Source organism: Siniperca chuatsi, linkage group LG1 (assembly GCF_020085105.1).
Source record: "Siniperca chuatsi isolate FFG_IHB_CAS linkage group LG1, ASM2008510v1, whole genome shotgun sequence".
Classification (NCBI taxonomy): Eukaryota; Metazoa; Chordata; class Actinopteri; order Centrarchiformes; family Sinipercidae; genus Siniperca; species Siniperca chuatsi.
Genome location: NC_058042.1, coordinates 20,216,295 through 20,237,560, shown reverse-complemented (window position 1 = coordinate 20,237,560; position 21,266 = coordinate 20,216,295). Strand labels below are relative to the sequence as shown.

The 21,266-nt window shown below is 40.5% G+C and overlaps 2 protein-coding genes across 3 annotated transcripts; both read left to right on the top strand.

The window, feature by feature from the left end:
• The first annotated feature begins 2,711 nt into the window (after positions 1-2,711).
• On the top strand, positions 2,712-6,379 carry prrg4 (proline rich Gla (G-carboxyglutamic acid) 4 (transmembrane)). Of its 2 annotated transcripts, XM_044201123.1 has the most exons (7): positions 2,714-2,950; positions 3,180-3,296; positions 3,398-3,561; positions 3,671-3,698; positions 3,980-4,121; positions 4,671-4,865; positions 5,013-6,379. In XM_044201123.1, the coding sequence occupies exons 2-7, from the start codon at positions 3,194-3,196 to the stop codon at positions 5,038-5,040; spliced, it is 660 nt and encodes a 219-aa protein (XP_044057058.1). In that variant the 5' UTR covers positions 2,714-2,950; positions 3,180-3,193; the 3' UTR covers positions 5,041-6,379. The 2 variants fall into 2 exon arrangements, with proteins under 2 accessions (XP_044057066.1, XP_044057058.1); XM_044201131.1 differs by having other exon boundaries at positions 2,712-3,296.
• A 685-nt stretch (positions 6,380-7,064) lies between these two features.
• Positions 7,065-20,031, top strand: qser1 (glutamine and serine rich 1). The gene is made up of 13 exons (XM_044196462.1): positions 7,065-7,517; positions 10,078-10,187; positions 10,785-10,922; positions 11,633-14,965; positions 15,837-16,141; positions 16,502-16,618; positions 16,724-16,857; positions 16,946-17,133; positions 17,254-17,391; positions 17,501-17,598; positions 18,030-18,176; positions 18,402-18,497; positions 18,702-20,031. Exons 1-13 carry the CDS (start codon positions 7,408-7,410, stop codon positions 18,840-18,842), a joined length of 5,055 nt encoding a protein of 1,684 aa, XP_044052397.1. The 5' UTR covers positions 7,065-7,407; the 3' UTR covers positions 18,843-20,031.
• The last annotated feature ends 1,235 nt before the right edge of the window (positions 20,032-21,266 follow it).

The following is a 21,266-nucleotide window of genomic DNA, read 5'->3' as shown; positions in this document are numbered from 1 at the left end:
TTGGCTTGTGACCTCTTACAAAAAAAGCTGAGTGTAGTTGGGGCCCCACATCAAATTTCAGATGTCTATGAGTTGTTAGCAGTTCCAACAAAGATTTCCCCTCTAAATTTCTCAGATAGTTTCATTTAAATAACTGACCACCAAAGAACAGCAGAACTGTTTTCTTTTTTCTTCTTTCCTACCCCAATAATCATGTCACGACCCCTCAGATTTATCTTGGGTCTCGTTGGAGGGGCCCGGCCCCTTGGTTGGGAACCACAGGACTAAACTTCCTAAATGTATATTAACAGTAAAAACTAGCTGCACCTCAACTAGCTACAACAATAAAATGCTGCTTACACATTATGTCATTATTATAATTAATAATAATGATCCAATAAAAAAGGTCCACATCGCACATTGATTCATCAGTATTAACAATCTATTATTGTAATTTTTATTGGTTATTTTTATATTTATACTTGGCGTGATAGTGAGCAGCTGTAACAAAAGAGTTTCCCCTCGGGGATCAATAAAGTATTTCTGATTCTGATTCTGATAATATATAATATTATGTCAATCAGGGGCCATTTTTTCTCCACAACGAGCACTTTTACTTTTGATACTTTAACTGCATTTTGCTGATGGAACTTTTGTACTTTTACTAAGTAGGATTTGAATTCAAGACTTTTACTTGTAAAAAGAGTATTTTCACTTTGTGGTGTTGGCAGTGGTAGAATATAACTAAGTACATTTACTCAAGTACTGTACTTTTTGAGGTACTTGTACTTTACTTGAGTATTTCCATTTTATGCTACTTTATACTTCTACTCCGCAACATTTAAGAGGGAAATATTGTACTTTTTACTCCACTCCATTTATTTGTCAGCTGTAGTTACTTGTAACATTGCAGATTTAGATTATTAATACAAAATATACATCAACTAATAAATTATGATCTATTATTATAGATTAAACTACCCAGAAGTATATAAAGTAGTTGAAATTAGCTCCACATTTACCAGCTGCAACATTAAAGTGATGTACACATTAATGCATCAATAATTATAATCCATAATATAATATAACATTATTCTGAAATGGGCCCCTTCTGCATTATGAGTACTTTTACTTTTGGTACTTTAAGTATATTTTGTACTTTTACTAAGAAAGTAAGATTTTGAATGTAGAACTTTTACTTGTAACAGAGTATTTTTACATTGTGGTATTGGTACTTTTTACTTAAGTAAGTAAGGATCTAATTACTTCCACCACTTGTCACAATCCACTGTGTTTGAACACAAACACCACTCTGTGTGAGCTGTTGAAAAACCACATGCATTCCCCAGCAGTGAGACAAATCATTATAACATTGATATGGCAGTATGTGGTGTAAGGTGGCAAAATCATCTGCCATCATACACTAGATAAAGCCCAGAATTTCTCATTTTCTTCACCCCTTTTCAACATTCCTCTGGGTAAATCTAAGACTCTGACATTACCCAGAGACGTAGCCAAGTACAAGAGAGGGGCTCTCACTGTTCTTCAATTAGCACCATCCAGAAGTCAGCCAGATAATGTTCAATTGCATCCTATCTCTGCTTTACATAAACACTGGCCAAGAGGCCCAGAGACAGATATGTGTATTTACATAGAGAGTGTGAAACATAAACACTGTTATGGAGGATGGTTTGCCAGGCAGAATGGGAAACTTTATCTTCACTGTGTTGCTGCATGTTTTGCTGTTTGTGGTGTCTTTAAAGTTGCTATAGTCACCATGCTTTGTGGTGGAAAAAGTCAAACTAAGTGTATTTTATCACAGATGCCTCTTCTCTGTCAACATGACTCCAGAGCCCATTACACAACCTTTTCCCACAATACAAGGCCTGTGCATAGTGGTGTAGTCACCAGCTCCTGGGCTACTGAGAGATCTTGAGAGAGGAGGTTTAGTGCTTTTAAATGTGTCCTGATGCAAAGATCCTAAAAGATAGCATTGTGTTACAAAAGTAATTTGCTCCACCCATTAGAAGTGAAGATTGTAAAGGCTAAAAATATGGCATGTGTCCCTTTATAGAGTCATTCAAGTAAGATGGGCCTTTAAATCCCAGTAAAGCTCTACCAGAGCTTACATGAGAAAACACATAAGTCACGAAACCATGATGTCAGTGTCTAAAATGGAAAAATTATGTCACACCTACATTAAAAAGGTATAAGGACCTACTACGTCTATTGCATGATAGTTAGCGTTAAAATGTGTTTATTGATTAGTAGCTACCATGTAAACACTACAGCATTAAGCTCATACAATACATACATAGATATATTTTTTGAGAGACAGTGTGTTAAAAAGCCTTCAGTAGTAAAAATTATTCATAAAAATGTGTTTGTTTTGTCCTTTTAGGACAAAGGAATTTACATTTTAGATATTTAGTTGCTGCTCTTTTTCAGAGAAAATGTCTTTAATTGCAACAATCAAATAAGCTTAATATCATCAGCATCACCACCACCAAGTCAGTGAGTGTTGCTTAAGTATGAGTTTGATTTGACGTTGGGAGGAGTACAGTTGTGGTGTCTGACTCAAAGTCAGAAGTCAGATGATGAATGTGTAATCCTATTTAATACTTGGATGTGACTCTCTGAAAACACTATCACTTTCGTGGTTTCAGCTGCCCTCTAGCGTCCACTTTCATTAACAGAACTCATCATATTATCCAGGTAAACGTAATCGATTGGTTGAGTCTGCGCAGGTAGTTAAGGAAGAGCTGTTGGGAGTAAACAAAACCTTTGTTAACCTCCCGGAAATGTCTTGGGTTCTTCAGGGACTACCACAGCTATACTTTATTGTATTTTGCCTATAAAGGATGAGCCGCGTTAAAGTTTTTCAAAGGAAGTTGCCAAACACAGCTATTGTGTGTGACAATCACTGAACGTTTCCTGACTCATTTTTTTATCAACGTCGAGGCTGGGACACGTAGGCTACCTTCCGCTCTTTTAAGATAGGTTTCATTTTGTTGGTGGTGAACTCTGCTCATCATTATGTGCCACTTTTCATCATAGTTAATGTAGAATATAGCTATCTGGTGCTGGTTGGTTCAAGTAAAGTGTACATATAATAGTTTGAAGAAGCTGAGTGCGTTGTTTGGTAGGCTACTCTGCCCGCTGTACTGCCAATTAATGCCCCACCCGCTATCCGCGCGCAGGTGCACGCGTGACCATGTTGTTTCATCTGTTCATACTCCTTCAACTCTTGTCATGTGGTGATCTGGCCTGTATGAGGAGGTTACTGTCGAAACATGAAGGATCACAAGACCAAGAAGGTGAGCTATTTTACTGAAGAAGTACATATTCATCCACTTTAAACACCCAGATCTATGAGATCTCCTGTTAATCATTTCCTCTGTTTGGACACGCTTCCTAGTGTTTGTAGACGAGGGAGACGCAAATTCGTTCCTTGGTCGCCATCTGCTGTTCAACCGATTTGACTTTGAGATTTTCGTTCCTGGAAATCTGGAAAGGGAGTGTTATGAAGAAGTCTGCAATTACGAGGAAGCAAGGGAGGTCTTTGAAAACATCCCGGCTACAGTTAAGTGATGCTGTTCAGTGGGCTGCTCACTGAGATCATTTCATGAGCACAAAGAGGTTGGAGGCCTTACAGCAGAGTTCACCATACTAATGATGTTTTGTTTTGCAGGACGCTTTTTGGAATAAATACACTGCAGGTGAGAGGGAGAGAGAAATACCTCAATTTGTTACTTTAGATCATTTTAAATGTATGTTATCAAATATAATGACCAACGTTGTGTACAGGTGTTGTTCAGGAACACTGGTGTCTTGCCTGTTGCAAGGACAACTATGTTGCTGGTGCTTTCAAAACCTGTTTCACTACTTGTTCAACAGCGCACAGCAGCTTTTAAAATGATTGTTTTGGTCTACAACCCAACGTATTCTATACACGCTCAATGCTGTCCAGTTACTCACTGTGGTCTGTGTTGATCCACAGATAAGGACAAGCACCGCTCACGGGTCGATGTGACATCTCTTTTGGTGGGACTGATTGCTGGTGGAGTAGCCATAGTTATTTTTGGCCTCCTGGTCTGGTATTTCTGTCAAAGCAAATGCAAGAACAACTTCAGCCGTGCAAAGTGAGTGAGAGGGTCTTTACTACTGTTGCAGACAGCTACATTATTCGTGCACATTCTCATTATAGTACCACCTGCAGATACTTTTCTTGATTCATCGTTTTGTCTATTAAATAGTGGAAAATGTCTGTCACAATTTTCCAAAGCCCAAGTTGACATCAACTTGCTTGTTTTGTCTGACAAAACCCAAAGATATTCAGTTTACTATCATACATGATGACAAAGACATTTGAGAAGCTGGAACCAGTGAGTGTTCAATATTTTTGCTTGAGAATTGACTGAAGTGATTAGTCAGTTATCAAAATAGCTGCCAACTAATCAATCCATCGATTAATTGTTTCAGCTCTACACCTGTCCTAACAATATGTTACTGCTTCTTGTCACACCATGTACCGTACATGTAGAGCTGGGGAACCTACAGCACAAATGCAATTTGTTGTGCACAGTTGCATAACAAGAACAAAGTTGACTTTCACCTTAATCTCAATATTTAGGGATTAAGTCGGTCACATATAAATGACATGATATAATATGTCTACAATCCTCTCACAGCTCCATCCGGGTGCGACCGGGGAGGAGTAATGCTTCTCTAATAATGCGACGGTTAGATGAGGTGTCCTTACAACCTGTGCTCCCACCTGCATCCCCGCCCCCTATGGAGGAAATCGACCCCCCAGGGCTGCCTTCCTATGAGCAGGCAATTGCTAAAAGTGGACCGCATGACGCTCCACCTCCTCCCTATCCTGGGTATTTGCATATTCATTTGTATTTGCGGATATGTTATAACTCACTTTTCATGTTTTTCCTCATACACACAACACAATCCATAACGCAGTCACAGACAGGCAATTCACGCATATTTTTTATAACATCTTTTCTTATTTTTGGTTTTAGCTCACAACCTGGAAGTATTCGGCGGTAGTATCTTCAGGACAACATATCAGCACATCTGTCAACATTAGGCAGGCAATGTACAGCTAACATTTACACTGTGCTGCTCTGATTAACACTGTGTACCAATGTTTTCATCGTCACAAGATTTAAAACAGTGCCTTATGCCTTCTGTTTATTGTTCTGATTAATCTTTTTCCACTACATTTCAAATCTTTCTGGTCTGTTGGTGTACCTTTTCCTTAGCAGTATAATCTTGTCAATTTTTAGCTCCCGCTTCTTTACCTGCTTGTGCCAAAACGTAGTCTTGCGGTAGTCTCTACAACCTATTTTCACAGGTGTGATTTTTGCTTTGTGATATAACTCCAACCCTGTGCTGAATAAGCTTTATAATACATTGTACCCAGTTTGCTGCTTTTTGTCTAAATGAAAATGAAGAATCAATGATGTGTTGGACATGAGAGATTTAAGTTGCTGGAATATTTAAGCCCTTAAGGAGCAGCTGCTTTTAGACACAGCATGTATAGAAGGGCTGATAGTAAGATTAGGATTATGTTTCATTACACGATAAGTATTAATTGCAATTGAAGTGGGACAGACTGATTTGTGTAGGCACACGACTTCCTGTCTCCTTCAGAAGGAAAACTGGTGACAGTAAAACTGCTTTTAATGGCATGATGGTTAATATTGCCATAAATAAAATGCTTTTAAGTGTTTTTGATGCTCTGGTCTACCAGCCTGCTTTGTTAAGATTCACTTTTTTACTTTCAGCTGTATATTATCATCTTTTACCTTTTTTACTTACTAAAAAATGTGCAGATTTTCTTGCTGCTTTTATATAGCTCTAGTGTGTCAGGAAATGTATATTTGAGTCACCAACTAATGAGAATGCTCTTCTGATATGTGAAGTCATTTTTACTTTCAGTATCTATATTGTGGTTAATTAAGTTAAATGTACTATATATGGTGGCGGAAGCTCTTCAAAGGCAGTTTTACAACATTTTACATTCACACATAAGAACATATTACAGTTATACAAGAGAATTATAGCTGTGATGAATATGACCGCTAAAACATATTTCAGCAGTTGTAAAGGATGCAGCACAACAGTTTGTCCAACATGTCACTCACTTAACTGTAATTTGCATGAGCATTATACAAGCCTGTTGGATGCTGGCGTCTCATTCTCATTAGATGATGCAGAAGAGTGCACAACAGAAGTTATGTCCCTGTAAATTACAATTACCAAAGTTTCATCATGACATTATGAGAATGTATTGAGGGCTAGCTTTGTTGAAGCTCATGAAGCATAACTACTTGAAATAAAAATCTTTTTATAGATGTTTTAAATAAAAAGGATATTTTAATTATTTTTTGTCTCATCTTTCAACTGTGTGTGAGGTTGTGTATGTGTGTGCACAAGATGGCTCTGTATCCATTCTCACTTTGATATTTAGTGTAAATGTGATCAGCTTTGAGGGTTTTGTCAGCCATATTAGATGACAATTGTATATTCTTTAACCGTGAAAAACTTGCAAACTGGAACATGGCAGTTAATGCCATTTCTAAAGTATAAAGATTTTAGACCAAAACAACTATCAATATACTATATACTATCAATTAGGAATTTACATCTGAGGGCTCAAATTTACGTTATCTTAAAGGATGCCAAACGCTACATGTTTCCACAGTAACATGAAATGGTTAAAGATATGGCTGCTGATAAAAGCCCAAAAGTTATTCTAACAAAGGGAATTTACAATAAACCCTAACAATTATTTTATAGTTTTCAAACAGGTTCCAGTGACATCCACAACAGGAGGTCTCAAAATGTTTTTAATTTGCCTCAATTTATTATTATTATTTAATTCACTGGGAGTCAAATGACAGTATACAATAAGTATATAATAAGAGTATTTGAGATCTTGGCATTATTCTAATATCAACACTTTATCCAAGCAGGGGCAGGCTATAACTAATTGCTTCATATTTTGGGGGTTCTAGGACATTTAAAAAAAAGGGTTTAGTATCTCAAGAACCATGCAGGTGGGGGACACATAGCTGAACTTTCAGGGTGGAAGGAAGGAAAACTACAGAACTTCCAGCCAAAGTCTGCGGTGCATCCTGGGAAATAAACTAACATGGGTACGTGAAACCATGCAAGGTTTGTACGGCTCTCCATGACGGGAGATGAACAAAAATTAACGAAATCACTCAGAGGGCCAACTGTACACTTTTATCCAGGATATAGCACAGCTTCGGGGCGGCTTTGCGGACTGTACAGTGCTCTGACCGGACAGCCTGCTCTGCTCGGTCGGTCGGTCGGTCGGACCCGGGCTGCTACGATGTGTGTCCGCTTCTCCACGAAGCTCCGTCGGGGAAGTGAATCTTTCACCGGATGATGGACAGGAACTACCCGACCTCCAGCTTTGCGGACGCGCTGGCTCCACCAGCACAGACCGTAGCTTCTTGGGCCTATGACCGCAGCACAGCTAGTGTCAAGCCAAGGTAAAAGATGAAGGAGAGGGCACCTTCCGAAGGAAATCTCGGTGATGGAGGGCCTAGCTTTGCTCTTGGAGAAAAGTGCGGAGGTCCTTGTTGTTATCGGGAACACTGGAGGAATTGGTGAAATTTCGGAATTTGATCGGAGTTGTAGAGACTTTGACTTATCAGTGGTTTCTTAGTTTGTTACTGTCTCCCACCTTGCTAGCTTTCGCTAGCACACCGTCTCCTCAGCATGGCCATGTATATAGTTTGTACAAACTAGAGAGTAATTTATTTAATATCTGTAATGAGTTGACCAGCTAGGCAGTTTAAACTAGCAATTTATCGGCCTGCTTTCTTGACCCACAGGTGCTCGCCAACGCCAAAACAAGATAGGTAACTAGCCACCAATGCTAGTCATGTCAGTTATGGTACTTCAAATTAACGTTAATGGTTACGTTACATAGCTATTGGTGCTGTTACCAAAGAGTCGACGTGTCGAAGTCTACATAACGTTAGTTGTGCCATTATTTTAGTTATAAGCGTTATAGGTCCATTACTATCTTTGACATTATTATAACTTACTTTATATTTTATAAAATAGAGTAAATGTAGCCGCAAAACTTGCCAAAGTTGTAAAGTTCTAACTTGTCAAACTCAAGACAGTTGTATTATGATCTACTACATATTGTAATAATGAACAGGGATCAATGACAAAATTGTAGTATCTGCTACGAATAAGTCAGATTGTGCTCACAAGCAGCACACAAAATAGCAGCACTAAAGTTAACCCTCCTACAGTATTGAGAGAGAGAGGCCGAGCAGATAAAGTAAGATGACCCACTAAATTAGTCTACAGAAATGATTACTCATCAACACATAATTGTGGGTTGAATGACAAAAATCAAAGCGGTCTACAATCAGTTGACTATAATGATTAAACAAGTAAAATATACCATGAATGTGCTGATTACAAATTCAGAAAATATTATCTTAGTTTTCATATTAGTATGACCCAAATATCTGGAGTTTGTGTTGCTGTTGATTTGACTAAAACTAGACACTGATAAATTGACACACACATTTGGTATTATTTTATTTTTTACAGGCCGAAAACAATCACCAAATCTAAAAAATGAATAATTACTCCATACATCATTAGCTATTTTTGCTTAGGAAACTAACTGATCAACTGATATACACTCAGTGGCCACTTTATTAGGTACACCTGTAAAATCTAATGCAATCCAATACAACAGCTCAACCATAGATCCTATCTTTACTAAGATAATAATGTTCAGTTTTGATTGACCCTGTCATAGAGGTAATAATTGAAATATATGTTTATTATTGAGGTTGTACTTTGCAGTAGTGATCTACTGGATGGCATTATATTGAGAGGTGCTTCTAATGTGTTGCCCTCCCCATTTATAATCATGAGGAGGGAAGAATATTAGAAACCCCATTCAATATAATGCAGTCCAGTACAACACCACCACTAACTACGAACTCAGTAATAAACATACAGTTAAATTAACCCCTCTCTGACCATGTCAACAAAAACTGAACATTATAATCTTCAGAAATGTAGAATATGTGGCAGATATGTTGTATTGGATTGCATTAAATTATATAGGTGTACCTAATAAAGTGGCCAGGGAGTGTATATTGGGCTTGGCTATATGTTGCATTTGTTTTTCTCAACTTTATAGTCAAATAGCAGAGAAGAGTTTTATAACAGGAGATTGCTGGTGTGTGTGTCTGTTGAAAGGACCAGAAAAAGAGGCAGATGACTCCCTTTCACCTCTGTGTTCTTCCACAGATGTTTACCTTCAGGCAAAAAGGGAACACTTTGATTCAGGCTGGCTGCATCTGATTACCTCTGATTTTATTTCTGTTTCCTGTGAATTTTCTCCCAAGAGAATTCAAAGTCATATGTCAGATATTAAACTTTTTTTCCTAATTGGCTCAGGCAAAATATCATAGTACCTCCCACCAAGTAGAGCAATCAATTTTTATTTTTGGACATCAACAGCACACAAACCACAGTTTAAATAGTCGTTCAGATTTTTACATGTAAGAATTGTGAACTTCTTAACTATAGTTCGTTACTTGCCAAAGTGGTTGATATAGAATACAAACTAATATGCCAATTGTTATTCATATTTGTGGTAGCCTAAAATGTGTGCTATGTTTTGTATAAATAATTTACCTTTAGCAGCGTGAGCCCTTGCAACATGAGTAAAATAATTCAAGAGTTCAAGAATAGTTCAGGCATTTTTACCACATCAATTGAAATGGGTAATGCATTAGGCACATGTAGGGTTTGGACTGAATCGCGTTATAAACTGTTTTTAGCACGTTTTTTCAAAGCATGCTTCATAGAGCTTCATAGAGCAAATAAGGTGTGGGTCTACTGAGTTTGTCACTCAGTAGACAGCCAAGACTTTACAGAATTAATACTTGAAATCAAGGCTGTTGTGTGTGACAAGAGAAGTCATTACTTGGGTCATACATAGTTGGGTGCTTCACTGCTGCTTGTGAAGATAAGAGTTCTGATGTATGTGTTTGTGTATTGATGCAGTTCCAGTTATGGTGCAGCACACCTTGATGCAGAGCTCCTCCAGCGGCAAAGCTACACTTCCACCCACCAGCTTCCCACCTACACTACGTCACACCTTCCTGCTGCAGCAGGTGAGTTATGAATGCTATACACATTGTTTTGAGAGGGCCAGTTCACCCAAATTACTTACTTATTACTTACTTTGTCACTTATCCCCTAGTGGCATCTAGTCATGCTGATATTTTTGGTTTTATATGCTTTGATTTTTTGAGATATCCCCCTGTGATGCATGTGCCACCAATCAAAATAATGGATGTAAATGGAATTGAAAAACTACTTTTTAACAGTAATGTGTCTGGATAATACACAGGCCTTGCTGTGGATAGTTTTAATTGGGATGATTTCTTCAGTAGAAACTAGTTCCATTACAAACCTAATTTTTGTTATGCATTTTTTTCAGCATGTCATTTTTAAATGCTTTGAGCACCGCAAACTAAATTCTTTATTGTATTAGAGTGGAGGCAGAAATCTCAGAAGCAGATATCTTAAACCTTATCAAATAAAACCAAAACTGTCAGCATGAGTAGATATCATAGCCTGACCGATACAGGATTTTTGCAATTTGGTTGAACTAACCCTTTTAACGCTCTGATTTACCTATCGCATAGGATTGTGTTTACTTTGTTGCCCATTTCTATGGTCATCGTTCTTTTCTTCTTTACTGTCAGGAACACTTGACTCAAGCAGTAATACTTCTGAGACCTCGATCATGAGCTTCCTGTCAGCCATGGAGTCTAGAAGCCTTCAGGCTGGTCCTGTTAGTGCCTCACTGCTTCCTCCTTTTAGACCCCCATCCTGGCCTGCTGGTGAGAACACATCCACTTGTTCAGTGTTTTTAAATAGACACCACCTATTGTGGTTTAGCCAAATATTTCTATTTTTACTATGAATGTCGGCCTTTTATTTTATTTAACATAACCTATATGACCTACAAAAGCTGCTGATTTTCTATGTGACACTGAGTTGTGAACACATTACCCGTTTTTTTTTTTTTATTGAGAAAGCTACGTCTATATATGGTGTTTATGTGTATTTGCGAGAAACATATTCACTGATAGAGCTCTTCCAAGAATCTAATCATTTAATCTACGATCCAAAGTCCAGAATGCTATTGTGTATTAGACCAGGTAATTTTACATATTTACCCCTAATAGGGGATGGACTACGAATAAAAAAATAAATAAAAGAAGATTCAAATAAATTACCTATAAGGCTCGCTGATGCAACTAAAGGATTGTTGTAAAAATTCTAAACTATTGACACAATTAGCATTAGCATGTTAGGGCTGATTAGGGCAAATTAGGGCTGAACATGGAACTAGGTCATAGCTCTTAAAAGCACCTGGAGAAGCCTTTTACTGAACAAAATTAAGTTGGTTGGTGATGTCAGTATTTACAATTTTTTGGTTTATTTCAAGTTGTATCTATTGTGTACACAGGTTTAATTTATTGTGCTTGGATTATATCCTTTCAAGTTGCCTGTCCTGTCTTTACATTGTCTATTCTGTGCAATGCAGGTACCAACTCCTCCACCACAGAGCTGTATTTGACCGGTGCCCTGCCTTCTACTGCCACTTTCCCCTCTCCTGCTGCTCTGTCGTCCTATCAGCATACTGGTGCCTACCCTTCCAGGAGTTATTCTACCAACCCTTCCTTGGCTCTCCAGGATCCTGCCTTCAGCACTTCCACCAATGGCCTGTTTTCTCACCATGACCCCCTCCTCCATCTCAAATCAAGCCAGACTGTGCTTCCCACTGCATTGGCCTTCAATCATCTCCCTGGCCCCGCTTTGAGCTCAGCTCTGCCAGTCCAATCCTCCACTTACCGTTCAGCCCAGGAGTCTGCCCCCCACCTCCTACAACCCCAGTTCAGCCTGCTACCTTCTGCCCTGCCTGCCCCTCATGGTGTCCCTCAACCCTATGGGGCCACGGTTTTCTCAGGCTCTATCGAAAGAGCTCTTCAGCGTGAATGTAGTGTAATCAAACACCACCAGAGGCCTTCCAGCAGCCATGCGGCCTCAGAGCAATTGCCCAATTCAGAGCACTCCTTGCAGGGGTACTTTGGCTCTGGCAGTGAAGCAGATGTGTCCTACCAGCAGGACCCGTCCCGTCAGACCCCCGTGTCCACAGGGGCAGATTCCTCTCAAGGGGTCAATCGTGCTCCACAACCCAAAACAGACTCAGTAACTCAAGCTTATTCGTCCACTTCTTTGCCGAAGGCTAAAGACTGCTCTTCCAAACTAGCTCCACACCCTGCTGGGGGTGAAGAGAGTCACGAGCACTCTCAGAACCTGACAGGGGGGTCTCCTGAACATTATTCCTCCCCAGGACAGAAGCAGAACTCAGTGATTGCTAATCAGCAGTCAGTCCAGCTATCTAGTCTAATGTCCAGTAGTCTGTCTCAAACCTATATCACCCCTCACACACAGTCACAGCCCTCCCATTCCATCTCAGATAAACTCTCCCCCCTTTACAAGACTCTGCCTTCCCTCTCCAGCCAGTCTGACAATGTGGCATCTGTTAGTCAGACACTTGTTTACTCCTCCAGTCCCGGGCTGAGCCAGGAGCAGGAGATCCAGTATGGAGCCCAGGTCCAGGGTTTGTGTCAGGGGAATCTCTCTGAGAGCTACCCCGCATCCCACTCTCAGGGTGCCCCAAATGTGACTTTTACATCTCAGTCACAGGGGCAAGCTTCGGTGACTCAGTCTCAAAACTACACCACAGGACAATCCCTTAACCAATCCCTTAACTCTTACCCACCCACATGTGTGCGGAATTTGCCCACATCAAATTCTACACAGGACTACACCCTCATGCAGGCCTCAGTGGGGGGTAAGACACATGACGCTCTGTCCCAGCAGCAGACACAGTCCCATAAATATATTTTGTCTGCACCATTGCCTACCTACTCTTCAACTGCTCAAGCCTTACAGAATAACGTCAGATCCTCAATACAGGACTTAAAGCCAACATATGGCAAACAGAAACTTGAAGAGCTTCCTATCCGGGGCCTAGATGCTCTCCAGCAGGCATCTATGGAGGCCTCTGCTGCAGCTAGCAATATGTCTGCTCACAACAATGTCATCTATGTTTTTTCAAAAATGGACGATCATCACAAAACACAAAGCGTTATCCGAAGCAATTCACGTTCTGATGACCAGCTCATGGGACTAGGTCATGCAAACACAGCACAGGTAAAGGGTGAAAGGATGGGTTCTCTGAGCCAACAGCACATCCATCTAAGCAGTACCAATGGTCAGGGGACTGCCAACACAAAAACTACAAACTCCAGTATTATATCTTCACATGTACCCCTTAGCTCAGAGCAGCTCAAGCAGCACCCTCTCCACCTAAAATCTCCTGAGCCACATCAACAAAACCACCAGAATCATAGTCAGTCTCAGAGCCAGACCTCAGCAGCCCACACCCAATTTATCACGGTCCCCAGCACTCAGGTTCTCCTCGACCATAACCAGATGATTCTGCTCCAGCAGCCCATTGTCCACCATGGTCAAAACACTTCAAAGGTGGTATCAGTGCAAGGTATCCAACCAGCCCAAGATTTGGGCCCTGTTCATGTCCAGTATCTTCAGATGGATCGAGAATTGCTGGGTCCCAGTGTCACTGAAACCCAGAGTCAGCAGGGCACAGTAGTGTCTGAACAGAGTTCAGGGTGCCCTGATTCCTCTAAACACCACTACAGCCAGTCGGCAAATCAGCAACCAAATGATGCCAAGAACCACTTTGCTCTCAACTCTATTTGCTTCCCTGACTCCATGCTACTTGCAGATGACAGAAATATTTTGTCAAATGTTGACGACATCCTGGCTGCCACGGTAGCGGCCTGTGGCGTCACACCACAAGACTTTGTCAAAGCTACATCCTCTGCTGAGGCTGAAATGGCAGTGATGGCAAGCCCAGTTGATTCTAAAGGTCACTTCCATACTGTGGATATAAGGCACATGTCACCTAGTTTCTCCTCAGCACAACATTCAATCATCACCAACACTAACTCCCACACCATGACCATGACACTAAATGGAGCTCAGATGGCCACAGACTGTCAGGGTCAGTCTATTCACCACAACAGTGGTTCTGAGCTTGACACAAATGGCGATGGAGGGAGCTCTGAGAATGGTTATCACTTAGCCGGGCAGGTGTATGACCCCTCAGGTCTCCAGAACAGAGTTAAAGGGAATGCAAAGTGTATTAAAACAGAGGATGGCCTAATGGAATGCCCAGGCGGCGAAGACTTTCCTAAAAAGAAAGCTCGCTCTAAGTCCTTGACCAAACCGGGTGGTCCTGAGGAGGATAGTGGACAGGCCAGACCAGCCAAGCGCAGTGGACAAGCAAAGCGGCAAAACACCAGGGGTAGTGAGGTTAGCTCGCCATCTTCCTCACACAGTGTATATGATGGCTGTCCGCAGCAGGAGAGAATGAGGCAGAAGATCCGTGAAGTGGAAGAGAAACAGCCAGAGGTCAAAACTGGCTTCATTGGCTCTTTCCTCGACTTCATCAAATCTGGCCCTAAACAGCAATACTCTGCAAGTCCTACACGAACTATTAGTCGCCAGAGAAAGCCCTGCATCTCGTCCAAACCACCGCCATGTACTTTGCCTTCTTTGCCTCCGAAACTGCAGACTCTGCCCGGGCCCTTGATTCCACAGGAGAGTCAAGGAGCGAACACTCAGCAGAAACGTCTGGATGAAGATCTGCAAAAGAACTTGGAGACTCTGCCATCGTTCAGCTCAGATGAAGAGGAAAACACTGGGAAGAACCAAGCCCTGAGAAACAGCATCAGCTCAGCGCTTTCAGCTCTGGATGAGTCTTCAGATCGGAAAATCAGAGCAGGTAATGATACCCTGTTTAAGCTTGTCAAGAGCTGCCAATATGGTTATCAGAGCATCAGCCTACAATCTTTTATAGTATTCTTAATCTGTTGATTGTGTTTTCAAATATAATGTATTTTGTAAAATTTTGAAAATAATAACAAATCCCCACAAGATAGAGAGCTAACAAAGAGAGCTGGTGTTCTCAAATGTTAAATGTTGTCTTAACACAAGCAGCTGTACAAGAACGTTGCCTAAAATTGGCAAAATGTTGATTTAAATCACAAACTATCTGATCAAAAAATAAGTAAATAGGACCAGGAAGCTAACCAGGCATCCAACACCAGTTTTCAGTACTTGACAGTTTATTCGGTGTTCAATTAAAGGAGGGAGGCACATTTCGGTCAGTACCAAAGCAGTATTCAGATTCAATACCCAGTCATGCTGTCAGTGCACTGTGGATGGACATGAATCAAGATAATAGAGAACTGTTTGTCCAGACCCCAATCACAAATGTCACACTAAGCTCCATAGACATTGTGTATTTACGGCATTGAAGTGCAAAACATAAAAGGTGGTTCACTAACCTTTTGTTACATGTTGTCTCTCCCATCTTTGCTGTTATGATTCCCAGTGTGATGTCATGCAAAAATGTCAATAGTATTCTCTTTGCTGTGCTGTTTATTTTAAACTTCATCATACTTAAGACATCAGTAGTACTCTTACGTGTTAGTTGTTTTGGTAATATGCATTGTCTGTGAACTTGAGTTTTTATTTTTCTCTTTGATGATTGCTGTTTGAAATCTCTTGATTTATTGTACATATGAGGAGTGTACTTTCTTTCTGAAAATGTATTTCTTCAACACATTCATATATTTGCAACCCTTCTCCAGATAACCAAAACCCTGGTTCGATGATAAAGCCAGACCAAGTTCCCACCATGCCACACACCGTTACTGAGACCTGTTTGTCACAGGTAGTCACTCCTACACAGACAGCAAACGCCTTCTCAGGAGGGACTGCATTTGTGGCCAAAGAGGAGTCCAAAGAGACCCCACCGGGCCAGTTGGCTGTGCAGTTGATGAGTGTGGCCATTGAGGGACTGACCGATGAGGAGCTGTCGGACAGCGGAGGGGAGGGAATGTACCGGGAGAGAGATGAGTTTGTCGTCAGGAATGAGGATATCGAAATCTTGAAGGTACAGCCTGGAAAAGCGTGGATGGAAAATGAATGTTTGTGAACATGGATTTTGGTGTTCAGCAGAATTTTGCTTAAGTGGTCAAAGTGGAAAAGGTTTTATAGATGAGGATGCTTGTAATAAACGTTGAATGCAGCATGTCAGAACTAAACTATATTACCTTCTGCCAGTGTAGTTGACCTTATTTTAATGAAACTTGTCACTGAAGGCGCCACCCCCCACTTTTCCCGTAACACCTAAGATGCTCAACCCAGAATTGTGGAAGGATAGTCATGTCTTGTGTACACTCATAGCTGAACATTCATTGTTTAATTTCCTTATACTGCAACCGTTGCTACATATTGAATCCTATTCTGCCAGGTGACAATGAGGGCAGGCTGTGAGCCTCCAGCTATCTGGAAAGTCCAGAAGGCTCTTCTGCAGAAATTTGTGCCTGAATTGAGAGATGGAAAGAGAGTCTTCTCAGCCACAAACAGTGTACGTAAAATCAGACCCATGTATGCACGTAGGAGTATTTGATCATTCAAATTCCTTTTCTTTATTCTGCGACAGGTAACATGTTGTTTTTCTTTGTGCGTGTAGTATCTTGGATACTTTGGTGACGCCAAGACCATGTACCAGAGGGTATATGTGAAGTTCTTGGACACAGTTAACAAAAGGGAGTATGTACGAGTTTGTAGTCGAAAGCCACGCTGCAAACCTATGAACTCGCTAAGGTACGAGGTACTAAGAGTATTGACTGATGAAATTCAATTATTTTTTGAAACATGACAGTGGTGTAACTGTCTTTGTTCTGCCACTCAGGGGTGTTCAGGTGAAAACTTTGCTGGGCTTGACAGCCACCCCTTCCTCAGTCTCCCAGAGCCAAAAGCCTCGACTCAAACAACTCAAGCCCAGAGCAGAGCCCCCACCTAAGAAGAGGAGGAAATGGAAGGAGGAGTTTTCACCTACTGCCTCAGGATCATCTGCCGAAGAGGGCGGTGAAGATGATGGTGAAGAAGCCATTTTACTTTTCTCATTAAATCTAGTTTGGATATAAGTTGATATTGTTGTAATCTAAATCTCTTGCCTCTTGATGCCTGATCCTGATCTTTGATCTCTCACACTCTTAGAGTTAAACCCTCCAGTGCCGTTTGCTTCACGGTTCCTCAACACGCGAACCATGAAGGAGACATTCAAGAGCTTTGTGGAACTGCTCATCAGCATAGCCTTAGACGAGGATGTGATGACGGCACTTGAAAGGGCAAATGGTGAATGAATTGACTTTCTGGGCATTGAGCTGTTGTTTTTCTATTGAGCTATTGGCTTCGTAGTAGGCCAAAAACTGAATGGAAAAAAATGTGTCTTGCCTTGTTTTAGACGAGTTGCTGCTGCCACATATGAAAAGAGTCGATGGGATGATCACTGACAACAGGAAACGCCTGCTTCACAAACTGCACATAGGGCAGGTCCTAAAGGTGGGCATGTCTTAGAAACTGCATATTATTGGGTTGAGTTCTCTGGTAAAGCAGTGGAAGAAATATTTTTAAATGTGATGATAGAGTTTTCAAGTTCAGTTTTCATGAACCATGACCTTTCAAGTAGAGTTTTCATGATCAAATGGCTTAGTTTTAGGATGTATCTCTTCGATTACAAAAGGCAAAATCATAAGCGGCGAAAGCCACTTCTGTTGTTAGGTAAACTGAGATTAGCGGTATTTCAATACTGAGTTAATGCACTGCAAAGTCTTTTTCTTTCATGGGCATTATTTTCACTCCAAAGGGCTTAAAAGTAAAAAGCTTACAAACATGAACTCTGGATCTATTTTGTTGACAAAGAGAAAAGCAAAGGTACAGGACCTTGATTGCGGTATATGAACCTCAGTGACTCTCCTGTTCTCTGTCTTCAGACGGCTCTAGACAGCTTCCCAGAGATCTCTGTGGTGACTGAACTGAAGAAGGATGGGGAAACCCCGGGCTTTAAGGTGCGTCTCAGTGGGAAGGCCTACAACAAGAAAACCATGAAGCCCCACAAGATGCCTAACAAAGTGCCACAGGTGAGACAATGATTTTTGGGTCAGATTCACTGTGCTCTCAATATATGTCCAGCAGAGGGCACAGTGTCACCATTTTGTGTTTCTCATTTTTTATTCTTTTGGGCACTGACTGTTCCCTTTCCTGTCATGCTGTCTCTTATTAGACTAATATTTGGAAGGAAAAAAAATAGAATTTTCAAATGTCCTTGAAAAAGCATTTTAAGACTTTGCTTTTTCCCTTTCTAGGAGTATACAGTGGACCAGCAGAAAACTCAATGGTTCTCTCTGTACCACTCTTTGCAGCATTACAAGTATCACACGTACCTCATGTGTAAGGACGAGGTGAGACATTGTGATACATGTGTGTGCTCACCGTGCTAGCTTGTGTTGACTTTAACAAGCTGTTTTCTGTCTAGGTGCTAAGTGGGTGTAGATTTTACTCGCTGACAAGAAATATTTTGCAAGTTTAACTTTAGATTATTCTGGTGAAACTTGCTGTATTAAGCTCTTTTCTGATTTTTTTCTGTTTGTGGTTCCGCCCTTCAGATTGCGTCTCTGCGGGTGCAGGCGGGGGACCTGGGGCAGGAGGAGACGGTACAGAAGTGTCTGCAGAATGGAGCTTGGGTAGAGGGGCTCTTTGATCGCTTTGGAGAGCTAATTAATCAAGTGCAGCAGGCATGTCGATGATCCAGCCTTGACAGGCTCGATTTAAAAAAAAACAACTTAAAACAACAAAGTTCAACACTTCAAAAACAGGAGGATGCCTCCTGCTTAAAAGCAGCAGAGAAGGATGGAGTGAATCTCTCCTTCCAGCCACAGAGAGATTTGAATCAGGGACCTGTCAGCCGACTTGCCTGAAAAACGTTGGAGGGCCTGTGGCCTAAAAGTAGCAGCTGGTGAACAGCGGGACAGCAGTAAAGTTTATAGTCTGCATCACTGCTTCTCAGCAGAAAGCAGTAACTTGATCAACAGAGGACAAGGACTTTGTTTTTGAAAGCATTTCAGAAGACTTCCACATAATGCTTCTCCTAGTCTTTATAGGTTTTTGTAGTTACAAGCTCACTTTTTATGGGCCTTTTCATAGATTTATATTGGTGTTTTTTTTTTTTTTTTTTTTTTTTTTTTTTTTTTTTAGTTAAATGTCAGATCATAACCAGTGAGTATGGACTAGATAGAAAGCAACTGGCATAGGAAGTAGAGCACAGCCATTAAAAATCACAGTTATAACAAGCCTTCGTCAATCATTTCATAAATAGGCTCACATTCAGAGAAGTTGATTTATTGTAAAAAAAAAAAAAAAAAAAAAAAAAGAAGAAGAAGAAAATAAAAAAACATCTCTATATATTAAATATAACCGTAGCTATATACTGTTTGTAAAACATCCATTTTGTAATGGAGCACCAACTTATATATAATGTACATTTTGTATAAAAGAACAGGGAGGTGGGAACTGCAGCAATTCTCTTAAGGAAGAATTTAGTAACTATATACTGTATCTATATTGTGATTTTACTTTTGTGCTTCAAACACCCCTTTGCTTATAAGATGCAAGTCAGTGCTGTTCCAGTACTGCTTTTTATGAATTTTGTTAATCAGATATCATTACCTTGACTTATCTGAGGGTAAAATTAAATAAATAAAAGTTGTCTTTATACTCCTTTACAGACATAGCCCACATTTTATGACAAATAGATATATATTTTTCACAGAGGTAAATATTGTTATGTTCTCTTGTTCATTACAATTTCTGAGACACATTTTTTTCACAGTTTTCCAAAATGGACTCTTTATAAATCAGTTACCAATTTTATGCTATCAAAAAATAATCTTGTTCTTTACAGATGCAGTTTGTAAATAAAGTTGCGCATGTATTAGATGTTTGCTTTGTTATGTTTTGTCTGAGGTGGTTAACATCTTCCAAATTTTCTGGAGCTCAAGATTTTGAAAATGCTGTAGTAGCATAAAGTCTTAATAATGGAAATGAGTGACGGTTGCTTTTTAAGTGTAGTCCCACTGCAATTACTCCGACATCAAAAATAGAAAATGTCCTAAATACTTAACATGGTGATTCCAAAGTCACATAAGATGAGAAGAAGGTGCCTGATAAAACTACAAGATAAGACTGCTGTCAGCAGCATTTAAATCACATGGAGCCTCACTATTTGGCTCTCTTAAACATCACAGGAGCAAATTTGTAAACTTGACACAATCACTGGCAATATTTAACCAGAGCGCTCCTAGAACATGAATACCTAAAAAGTACTCACTGCCACAGAATGAAAACCCTTTTAATTTGAACAGAGATTCTGAGTACAATCTGAAGGTGTCCGTGAATTCCTCTGAAGTAATTTTAGAAGTTAAAGAGACTGCGTACCAAGGTTGTTTGGTACATAAGATTCGCTCCATTGCACAGGATATGATGGACGTGTCCTTGGTCTTATTTCAGACGCAATGTTGACAGCTGCCTTAGATGTTAGAGGGAAGAACAGTGGGTGAGAGTAAGATTATCATCCTTCATTAGCTATTTTGTCACTGACACCATAACACCTCCAAAAGCCTCAACAGTGAGTCCTGGCATCCCAGGAAAGTCCAATCAACACTGATCAGAACTGTACTCTCCTGTTTTGCTTCATATACTTACTTGTAAGTAATACTAATTACAGCTTTGCTACTGGTCTCAACAGCAGTCCCGAACTCAAAAATCATTTTTCCAAATGGCAAGAAAGGCAAGAAACTTGCTCGCCCACCATGCTCTCATGACCAAACTATTCATTGCGAATGGGTGGCCGACTTTGTGTCGTCTGAGAGGGTCTGTTGAATAAAATTGTTAATTGTCCAGCCAGTCCAGCCACAATGCAAAATTACTGGCAACCCCCAACAAACAAAAGTGCCTCTATGCTGCAGCGACAGCTCTGTGAGGAAAGCCACTGTCCTCTGTCCTTTGGAGTTGCAGAGGACGGCCAGTCAGGCAAGCGTTTGGGATTCCAGCATGGCACGACTGGTAGAGACAGTTACTGGATGTCTGCTCTCCAGATGAAAAGCATATGAATTTTAATGCACTGCATTGTTCCATATGTGGGAGACAGACTGAGAGGACCCTTGAGGCAGCAC